General features: G+C 50.7%; 1 protein-coding gene across 6 annotated transcripts in view; it reads right to left on the bottom strand.

The window, feature by feature from the left end:
- Positions 1–226: 226 nt before the first annotated feature.
- The window catches only part of CORO2B (coronin 2B), a 149,211-nt gene continuing 138,181 nt past the window's right edge, over positions 227–11,256 (bottom strand). For all 6 annotated transcript variants that reach the window (XM_061430188.1, XM_061430186.1, XM_061430189.1 and 3 more), the window contains 4 exons: positions 7,494–7,606; positions 7,051–7,141; positions 6,707–6,846; positions 227–2,193 (listed from right to left, as the gene is read on the bottom strand). In XM_061430188.1, coding sequence (XP_061286172.1) covers positions 2,062–2,193; positions 6,707–6,846; positions 7,051–7,141; positions 7,494–7,606 — 476 coding nt within the window. In that variant the 3' untranslated portion in view covers positions 227–2,061. The remainder of the gene's footprint in view (positions 2,194–6,706; positions 6,847–7,050; positions 7,142–7,493; positions 7,607–11,256) is intronic.

Raw genomic sequence — 11,256 nt, 5'->3', positions numbered from 1 at the left:
TGCTGCTAAATAGCTGATCGTGCTCAGGACAGCCTTCAGAGCAAAGAATCATCTGGCCCCAGACGTCAGCAGTGCTGAGGTGTGAAGTCACACTTGTAGACACAGACATGGTTTGTTGTTGCAGAGAAGCAACAGGGCTGTGGCTGGGGAGTTGGCCATCAGGATACCATGGCGACCAAGAGGAGGAACCGCCCAGGTGAAAAGAGCCGGCCGTGCCCAGGCCTGATAACTTGAAAACATTTTATTTCAATTCTATCCTTGGGAGGCAGCATAAATAATCACAGAAGACCACAAAGGTCAGTGGGGAAGAAAAAAAGCTTCAGAAGTGTGGGGAGGAGGAGATGTGAGCTGACGCAGTCTAGCAGCGGGGTCTGGGGGGTGAGGAGACCCTGCTTTAGCTGGCCGTGAGCGTGGAAGGCTCTTGGAGGAAAAGCCTGAGGGTTTGGGGTTCTCCCTGCCCAGGTCACTCGGAGGGGCTTAGGGAGCCCCGCCTCTGTGGATGGAAGTTCTGCAGGGTGGCCGTGGGACAAGCAGGTGCAGAGCACAATGCATCTAGAGGTTCTAGCTAATGAGAGAGAGGTGCAGACACCCATTTCTTGATCCCCAGACCAGATCTCCCCCCTCAAACTGTGACTTTTCTGAGAACAGTGTTCATACACTCTGTGAGTAATGAGAAATGAAGGGAGAAAAGGAGGAAAAAAAGAAAATGGTAGAAGACCAAGTGAAATGTGGCATCTCCCAGGGTCCTGTGGCCTTGAGCTGCTTCTCAGTGTTTTCATCTGCAAAGTGGGGAGAACGCTCCCTGCCTCTGGGAGCTGAGATGAGGCTCAAAGGGGATCCTATATGTCGAAGGGCTGTGTAAACCTTAAAGTGCTACACCAATGTTAGCGGCTGTGGTCGTTCTACAAGCGTAAGGCTGACCGTGGCTGAGAGTGGGGAGGAGGGACACGCACGCAGAGCAGCCCTCGGGGCCAGCAGGCCACTGCTCGGCCTTCCCAGGGCCAGCTCCACCCTCCTCGGCCTCAACCTCCAGGAGGAAGAGGCCTCATCTCGGAGTGAGTCACCTGGGGGGTGAGGGCAAAGGCTGGGGGCCAGGAGGTCCAAGGGATACTGAGTGTGGGGGAGGGGTGTGGCACATTGGCACTACTGGTGTTGGGAGGCTCCCGGTCCTCCTTCTGCTCCACCGAGACTTGGGCCCTGGTGATGCCCCTGTCAGATTGGCATCTTGATGCAGTGGGAAGCGCCCGGGCCTGCGGTCTGCACACCACTGGTCCTGGGTCCACTGTTCACCTGCTGGGTGACTCAGTGATGTCACTTCCCCAAAGCAACCCTCAGTTCTGTCATCTGTAAAATGGGGACACTATTCCCTACCCTGACTGCCTCACAAAGTGAATGGGAAAAGGGTGTTGCCAGAGCTTTGAAGAGCATCAGGGGAGGGCAAGGGGTCATTATGGCCTTGGTGAAGGATCCTCTTAATTCCCTGAAGATAAGAGAGAGGGGGCAAGAGACAGGAAGGAGCTGGGCTGCTTGCAACCCTGGTCAGGCGAATGGGCTTCCGGGACTGCCCAGGGCGAGGGAGGTGGGGGAGGGGAGGGAGACCGCTGATGCCTGCAATCCAGCCCTTACTGCGCGTCCATCAGGGCCACCGTGAGCCCCAGCAGGGAGCGCAGAGATGTCCCGGCAGCCCCCTCTGCTGGGGACAAGTTCAACCTCTAAGTCTACTGGGGTTCTGGCTTCCCCCTGCGCTCCTTGGTCCACAGAGGGCACTCGTCGGGGGGGGAGTTCACGGCCTTTGCCCAGCCGAGGGGAAGCCGAGGCTCCGGGGGTGTCAGGGAAAGGGGCTGCCAGCCTGGACTCTGGGAGAGGCTGGGGACTCCTATTAGCATGAGGTCGAGAGGTCAAAGGTCAGCTTCCAGTTCTTGAGGTGGCAGGTGGGGGGGTCCTCAGGCTCTCCCCCAGCTCCAGTCCTGGCGCTCTCTCTGGGGTCACCGGAGAAGGGGAAGTTAAGGGACGAGTAGAAACAACGGAGAGATCGGCTTAGAAAGCAGCCCAGCGGGGGAGCTAACAGTTCTTGGGGCTATTGCGCAAGTTTTTCAGTTCCAGCTGAAGCTGCCGAATCCGGATGTCTTTCTGGGCCAGCTCCTCTTTCAATCTCCGAATCTCATCCTGCTGCCGGAAGAACATTCGGAGGAGCTGGTGTGGACGAGAGAAGGGGCCAGAGGGTGGGAGAGAACAGGTGAGAAGGTGACCTTCGCGGGGGGCGGGGGGAGGGGTATCCGTACCCCGCCCCTCCCCCCATGCAGCCGCTGTCCTGACTCAGGCCTCCCACCCCTTCCCCACTCCAGGGTCCAAGGTGACTCAGGAGGCTGCTCTCCCATCTCTAGACTCAGCTCACCCATGCCCACCCCCACCCCACCCCACCCCTCCCCACCCTGTGAAGCAGAAAAGAAAGGACCCTGATCCAAGATCACCAAGGAAGGGCCCAGTCCACACAGGCCAGATATCCTAAGCTTACCCATTTAGGGCTTCAAGCCTTAATACTTTATTTACTTACCATTCGGAATGGAAAGCTTTCTGAAATGTTTTGTACCCGGCTCTCTCTCTTTGTTTTTAAATTGGAGTATTGTTGCTTTGGGAGTTTCCAAGGTGACATTAGTGGTAAAGAACCCACCTGCCAATGCAGGAGATGTAAGAGATGCTGGTTCAATCCCTGGGTCAGGAAGGTCCCCTGGAGGAGGGCATGACAACCCACTCCAGTATTCTTGCCTGGAGAGTCCCATGGACAGAGGAGCCTGGTGGCTACGGTCCAGAGGGTTGCAAAGAGTTGGACACGACTGAAGTGACAGTGCACACGTGCACACAGTTACTTCACACTGCTGTCGATTTCTGCAGTACAGCGAAGTGAGTCAGCTATATGTATACATACATCCCCCCTTTTTTGGATCTCCTTTGCATTTAGGTCACCACAGAGCACTGAGTAGAGTTTCTTGTGCTTTACCGTATCTTCTCATTAGTTATCTATTTTATACATAATATCCTTCTTTTTTTAAAAACAAATATTTATTTTTGTCCAGGTCTTCATTGCTCCCTGGGCTTTTCCCCCTAGTTTCGAAGAGTGGGGGCTGCTCCCTAGTTGCGGTGCACAGGCTTCCCGTTGTGGCTTCTCTTGTCGCGGAGCACAGGCTCTAGGCTCGTGCGCTTCAGTAGCTGTGGCTCATGGGCTCAATAGTTGCAGCGCCAGGGCTCTAGAGTGCAGGCTCAGTAGTTGTAGCGCACTGGCTTAGTTGCTCCAAGGCATGTGGGATCTTCCTGGGCCAGGGATCAAACCCATGTCTCCCGCAATGGCAGACAGATTCTTTACCACTGATCCACCAAGGAAGTTAAGAATACCTAATTCCTAAGATTCATATAGTTCTCTTTCTATTCATATAGCCTTCCCCCTATTCTTCTCTTTTCCTTAAGGTCAGGATATAGAATGGTATTTTTCCATCTGATGGGGGACTAGCACAGCACCCCAAAGTTTGCACTGGGCATTGCTGGATGGCCATGAGCAAAGCATAGGAATCTGACAACACCCTTGCTGAGATGACTCCCTGGATTAAACAGCCTCTCCACTGCTTCCATAAAACAGACTGGCCCACACAACACAGCCTCTGCAGGCTCCTGAAGGACCCCACACACTTGAGTTGAATGTCACCAACAGACAGTTGTCTTGGTCCTCCAACTGCCCAGTGTGAGTTGCAGCTGTCTTTGTAAGTGCATAATTTAAATACCACACAAACTGATGAAATAGAAATACAAAAGGAGAGTGGCTCTTTCTATAAAAACTAAGTTGAATGCATTTGAGAATCTTGATGAAGAAGGGGTGCTAAAAAGTTGCTACTGATAGGTACGGATGATATACACACAAAAGATTGAGGAATATTCTGTATCTTGATTGCATGGTAGTGCTTACACGGCTATAGGCATGTGTCAGAACTCGTGGAACTGTACACTGCAAAGGATGAATTGTACGGCAGGTCAATTATACCTCAATAAACCTGTCTTTAAAAAAAACACTGGGGAAAACTTAGAAAAAACAAGCGCTTTGTTTTCAGATTGATTTTAAGTTCTCATTCCACCTAAAAAAACACTGAAAATGGAAATAGGAGTTAAAGTGTGATTTATTTGACAGATACATAGAAGATCCCAACTGGGATGTCCCGAGAGAAAAGGAAGGTCTTGATTCTACATCAAAACATGTGGAATAAATGTATATGTTTTATATTTTAAACAAAAATAAATGGTTTAAAGAATGTATATATCATTTATATGATTCATTCCTTTAACTGACTTGGAAAAAATTTATATTAACCAACAAACCAGTTCTAGTTACCTCTGTTCAGAGAGAGATTATGCTGTATGCCCCACACTAAATAATTCTACATACACCTATGCCTTCCAAGTTCTCAAAGTTTCCTTGTATAATTTTTTTGGATCAGCTTTTGTTTAAAAAACATTTATTGAGGTATACTTCATATGCCATAAATTTCACTCATTTCAAGTGTCAATTCAGTGAGTTTTAGTAAAATTACAGAGCTGTACAACCATGTCTCCTCCCGTGTGTCAGGCTACCCATGAAATCTTCACTGTTGAACCAATTTCTCATTCGTTGCTTCTAGTTTTCTGTATTAAAATTGTGGGTAAAAGGTAAAACAAGAGTTACCAGCCTCTGAGCAAAAATTTTTTTCCCCAGGGAGGAAAGGATACAAGCTGTAGTGTATAGATTGTGGCATTTATATTGTTTGCTTAGAGACCCTTTAAAATATTTCTCCAGGTCTTCTGTTCTGATTCATATAGACAAGTCCACTCCATGTAACTGCTATTCAACCCTGCTTTCTCCACACCCAGTACTAGAGCAAAGTTTAGGCTCTTATTAAGGCCCTAGGCTCGCAACAATTCAACTATGCCTACATTGTCAGGGTACATAAAAAATTTCTTTTAAAGAAAACACCAAATATATACAAAAGTAGAAAGAAAGGCACCATGAACCTCCAAGTACCCAACTTCCAACTTCAGCAAATAACATGTAACCACTCTTGCTTCATCTTTATTTTCACCTCCTTCCCCTGTACCACTCTCCTGGGTGATTATTTTGAAGCAAATCCCATTGATCATAGTTTCATCCAGCCTTAGAAATCTGAGCATCCCTCTATAACGGCACATAAACATATTTTATAGCAATTAAAAATTTACCTGTCAATTTTACCTGTAAGACTAAGCCTTGGTGGTCAGGAATGATCATACTTTTATGAATAACAGTGATAATTATAAGATGGCCCCCATGTTATGCCCCTCCTTTCAAGGATGGACTGAACCCAGTAACTTGCTTCTAATGAATAGAATATGGCAGATGTGCTGGGATGCCATTTGCAAGGGGAGTTTACAAAAAGACTGTGGTTTCCACCTTTGACACCCTCTCTTCCTCAAGGCCATGCTGTGAGCTGTCCTGTTTTGAGGTCCATGTGGCAAGGACCTGAGGGAGGCCTCTGGCTGCAGCTCCTGGGGGAATGAGACCCTTGGTCTAACAACCTATGAGGAAATGGGTCTTGCCAGCAACCAAGCGAGGAAAGCCAGAAGCAGATCCTTCCACGGGTGAGTCTTCAGATGTGACTGCAGCCCTGGCTGACAATTCACACCTTCATGAGACCTTGAGTCACAAGCACCCACAGACATTGTGAGATAATAAAACATTTGTGGGATTTAAGTCCCTAAGTCTTGGGGTAATTTGTTACATGGTTCTTGTTGTGTGTGCAGCACGCCAGGCTTCCCTGTCCTTCACCATCTCCTGGAGTTTGCTCAAACTCATGTCCATTGAGTCGGTGATGCCACCCAACCATCTCATCCTCTGTTGCCCCCTTCTCGAGAGCTAATGCAGTTAGCCTCTCTGTGCATCTCATGTGAGCAGGAAAAGTGCTAGACACTTAGGGACGATCTCTTTAACTCTCACAGCATTTCACATCCCCATTTTGCTGTGAGGAAATGGACTTAGGAAGGTCAGGAAACATGTTCAGGCCCAGCCAGGAAATGAGAGAGCCAGATGCAGGTGGCTCCCTGCAGCCTCTCCACTTCAGCTGCATCCAGCCCAGGGCCTGGCACACAGTGGGCATTCCATGAATCCTGGCTGAGCTGAACTGTATTTGTGCCAGGGACCAAGGGTGTGGTAGAAGGCAAGGCCTCTGGGGGGCGTGGACAAGGCCCAGCTCTGGTTGCCCTGAGAGAGCTGCTCCCTTTCCAAATGGTACAAAGAGTACTTTCATAAACACTCAGCCTCTTCCACAAAAACAGGAAATCATCAGACCTCGCGGCAGCTGCCATGCCAGGGAGGAAGGCAGTGCTGTAACACATGAGGCTGGTTTCCCTCGTGAGCCAGGAATTTACAACGGCAGATGACAGGGACATTCTGATATGGATTCACACGGGGACATGTAACTCCAGGTTCTGGGATTTGTGGGGATGGGGAGGGGCATCAATATCCCCACCATAGCCCAGCCTCTATTTATTGGGGTCAGAGGCAACAGAAGCCCACAGCAGGCTACTTATGGTATTTGTCACAGAAAGAAAAATGCCTCAGAACCGAGCTGGCCTAAAGGCCTGAAGCTCATAATTGAAATGCAAAGGTCTCGCTCTGCCAGTGTGTCTGGAGGCAATAACTTATTTTTCTTACCTCATTCTCTGTCCTGGGTGGGACATTTTCTAGTAAATCTATTCCGTTGACCACCACACTCTTCTTTTCTTTGATGGGAGCCTTGAACACCATTTTGGGGGACTTCTTATAGCCTTCTTTCAAAGACATCAGCACAGGATCTAAGCAAGGCAAGGCATGTATTCTCACCGACTATCCTGTGGACTCTCCAGTGATGGTGGCTCTCATGACACCACGCCTGACAGCTGGCTGGGTGTGAGGGCGAGTTCAACGAGGAGGATATGCAAGGGGAAGGGGGTGGGCTAGACTGAAGGCCAAGATTGCAGTCTCCCATTCTTTTCTGGGAAGCCCACCCCTGGTGGTACCTCGGTTGATGCCTCCCAGCCACTCATCAGGGGTCAGAGCTGGCTCCGTGCCCGGCGTCATGGGGTAAATGTCTTCCTGGTAGGAATCCGACTGCAGTGGGGTGGAGCAGAAGAGTGGACAGGTGGGGGACTGCTGAGAAGGCCCCTTCTCTCCAGTCCGAGACTCCCCTTCGCTGACCTCCAACCACATACCTGCTCTCTCTGCTCCAAGTCTTAGTACTCAGTGTCTCCCACTTGGAATTCCCACCTTGCCTTCGTTAGCAAGCCAGACTGTCCTCACCTTGGAGTGGCCCTCACCCTCTGCACCCCAAATTAGGCCCGAAGACCCCAATCCACAGGAAAACACCTCCTTCTTCTGAGCTCCTCCAGGCTCATAGCCCCAGTAGTGAGGAAGTCAGCCTTCAATGCCAGGGGCCCTTTGCAGCCAGCCCGGCCCCACTCACCCTCCGGGGCACGATCATGGAGATGGGCTCTATGAGGCCCTTGAGAGTCACCAGCTTGTAGAACCGGAACACCTCGCAGGCAGACACGTCCAGCCCGTGCTTGGGCATGACCCCTGCGGACAGGCACACACACGGCTGCATGGGGTCCCAGGAGTCCCCCCAGCAACCCTCCTTCCTGATGACCTTGGCCAGGGGAAAGGTGCAGTTGGAGGGCACTAGGTTGGGAGGCAAGGACCCATGCAGTGGACAGGAAGGGGCCGGGGGCTTCCCGAGTCAGGCTTTGGCTCTAGGGGTAACTTCTCAAATAAGCCCCATGGGCCAGACCTGTTTCACCAAGGTGCAGACTGTAGACGTGGGGGCCTTTGAGACCTGCAAGGGGCTGCACAACTACTTGAATCTAATCCATTCTCTTTGTAGGTGAGACTCTTGAGAGGCAGAGAGAAAGGCGCTTTTGCCCACTCACTTTATACACCTCAGAGCCCATCACCTGCTGAAATGAACTGGTATCCTGAAGCCTCTGTGCTCCCAGTCTTCATAGAGAAAGAAAGAGGGAGAGGACTTCCCTGGTAGTCCAGTGGTTAAAAGTCTGCCTACCACTGCAGGGAACATGGGTTCGATCTCTCCCTGGTCTGGAAAGATCCCACATGTCTCAGGGCAACTCAGCCCCAACTACTGAGCCTGCACTCTAGAGCCCATGAGTTGCAACTAATGAGCCAGTCTGATAGCCAACTAATAACCGCGATGAGAAGTATACACACCACAACAGAGAGTAGCCCGGGCTTGCTGCAACTAGGGAAAGACCACCAGTAGCAACGAAGACTCAGCACAGCCAGAAATAAAGGAAGGAAGGAAGAAAGAAAGAAGGAGAACGCTCTCCTGTGCACTCAGAGGTTTACATGCAGCCCAAGACTGCTGTTCCGTCATGTGCTTTCTAGGATTGACAGGCACATGTGCATGCACGCGTGTCTGCGTGTGTTCATGTGTGTCTGTGTGGGCATCAGACACAACAGCCCTAATAGCTGCATCAGCTGAACACCTGCTGGGGGAGCAGTTCGGTGTGGGGTCAGACACACCAGCTTTGGGGTGGGACAGGATCCTGAGTTTGAATCTCTATTCTCTCCCCTTTCTGGCTGGGAGTCCTTGGGCAAATCACTGCCTCTCTAAGCCTTAGCTTCCCTGGTTGCCTAAAGGAGTCCAGTGGTGGCCCCTCACGAGACTGAGTGTGAAGATGCTTGTTAACTGCCCAGCAGTGATGAGCACAGACAACATGAATTTCTTTCTCCAGGATATGAATATGACTGAAGGTTCTACCTTTCCTCATCTGGAATGGAAGGATGCTCTACCAGAGCAAAGAATTCAGGAACCTGGAGGGAAGTGGCTTCGTGGTACTGTGAGAAGCCAGGAGACTTGGGTTTGAGTCCTGGCTCTGCCACTTAGAGCTATGTTACCTGCCCAGGGTGAGTTAAGTAGCCACCCAGAGCCTGCAGAAAGTGCCTGGCTCATGGTCAGTGCTCAACAGTGACCACAGGTGAGGAGGACAAGCAGAAATAATTATCCTCAGTACCCCCTCTCTCCCCACTCCCCAAGTCCTGATGACCCAACTTTCTAAACATTCCTGGATCCATCCTCATCTCCATGCCATCCCCCCTAGTTACCATCTTCTTTTGCTTAGAAGTCCACAGCAGCCTCCTAACTGGTCTCTGCCTGCCTCCTGCGCTCTCAAGATCCAGTCTCCCAAATCCATTCTTCCTACAGGAGCCGCAGCAATCTCAAACTAACCTTTCAGATCATGTCACACAGTCCCACTCTTACCTACCCACCAGCCCAAGAAGAATAAAATTCTACAAAGAGTTCCCAGTGAAATCCCAACTCCTCCCTCTGTGTGATGGTTAACATTATATGTCAGTGGGCTCAGTAAAGTGGATGGCCCTCCCCAGTGAGGCTGGGTGGTGGGCATCTCCCAATCCATTCTGGGCCTGCATGGAGCAAAAGGCAGAGGAAGGAGGAATTTGCCCTTTTTTCCTGCCTCGCTGCTTGAGCTGGGACATCTTATCTCCTGCCCTTGAACTGGGTTTTGTACCATTGGTTCCCCTGGGTCTCAGGCCTTCACACTTGAGCTGAATTATATTGCTGGCTTTCCTGGGGCTCCAGCTTGTAGAGGGTAGATGGTGAGACTTCTCAGCCTCTGTGATTATGAGCCAAATCCTTGCAATTCCTTTTTTATAAATACACTTGGTTGTTTCTCTGGAGAACTCTAATACACCCTATCTAATGCATCCCATGGGATCTGGCCCCTGCCCACCTCTCCAACTTAATCGCCTAACACTTTCCCCGTCTGTCGCCTGTTCCACAGACTACTCGATGCTGAGCCACACTGACCTCCCTTCTGCTCCTAGAACATGCCAGGCTTGTTCTGGCCTCAGAGCCTTTGCACTAACTGTTTTTTCTGCTGGCTCTACTCTTCCCCCTTCCTGCCTTTCAGATCGCAGTTTACAATGTCACTTCCACAGCGAGGTTTCCCCCAGTCACCTGGTCTAAAACAGTCCTTGTCACTCTCTGTTCTATGATCCCATTTGATTCTCTTCTTAGAGCTTACTAACTTACAATATTTTCCTTACGTATTTGTTTATTGTCTGTCTTCCCTTCAGTGGGCAGTGTGAGAAGCCACGTTCTGTTTTATTTATCACTGTACCCCTGGACTAAGCGAGGGTCTGGGCACACAGTTGTAGCCAATAAACGCTTGTTGAATGACTATGTGAAGGAGCAGACGGAGCCAAGTACTCTGCTAAGTGTTGTGTATACATGACCTCTAAGCTTTACAACAGCCCTTCAAAGTAGGTTTAATCCCATTTTACAGATGAGGAAACTAAGACTCAGAGGGGTTAAGGGCACAGCTGAATCAGAGTATAAACCCAGTTTGGACTCCAAAGTCCAGGCTGCTTGTTATACTAATTGATGATGGGGTGATCGTGAGGGAGGTGGAAGTGGCAGAGCCTTGGGGAAGGGTGAAGTCAGTGGAATGGTCATAAGGACCTCAGGCATATCTCTAGCTTTTCAGTTTGCTGTTGGTCACTGGGGCGGGGGGCCCTTAGGCCCCTGCAGCCCTGATGTCTCTGAAGCTGGCCCTCAGGCCCTGTCCATCACACCAGATCCTCAGAAGGACAAAGCCAGACTCAAGCTCTAGGAGAGAAGGGAATAGAGCCACTCCAGAGATTTCTTCCACTGGGTGATCTGGACCCCACATGCAGACTGCTGGGTCAGATGCCCCCAGTGTGAGTCCCTGGGCACAAAGACTTCATAGTAAGGCTTTAGTGGTGGGAGAGAGTGGGAGTGAAAAACAGACTCACTACACTCGTCAATCCTGGAGTCCTCTCTGGGATTTGCCTCAGAACCTGGAGAGCCTGGGGAGGTGGGGAGGGGACCCCTGGAATTCCTCTCGTCTTCTCAGCAAGGACAGAGCTGCTTCGGGGGACTGGGGGTCTTGGCTTCGCAGCAGCTTCAGGAAGGGGCCTGCACTTGGACCTAGTTCTGAGCTGTAGTTACTGAACCTCCTTCCACCATGTCAGAACCACAATGGGCTTCAGCCTCCCCATCTGCAGACAGGAACGCAGGGACCGCGCACACCCCTGCCGGCTGCTGATGGCCAGAATGGCGGAGGACGCCAAGCACCGTGGATGGATGGAACCGGTCAAATGGGCAGTGACAGGCTGGCTGAGGAAGAGTAGGCTGACCTTCACAGGGCAGCACTTGGAGGTTCTATTCT

The sequence above is a fragment of the Bos javanicus genome, chromosome 10 (assembly GCF_032452875.1).
Source record: "Bos javanicus breed banteng chromosome 10, ARS-OSU_banteng_1.0, whole genome shotgun sequence".
Taxonomy (NCBI): domain Eukaryota; kingdom Metazoa; phylum Chordata; class Mammalia; order Artiodactyla; family Bovidae; genus Bos; species Bos javanicus.
This window is presented reverse-complemented; position numbering and strand designations above follow the sequence as displayed.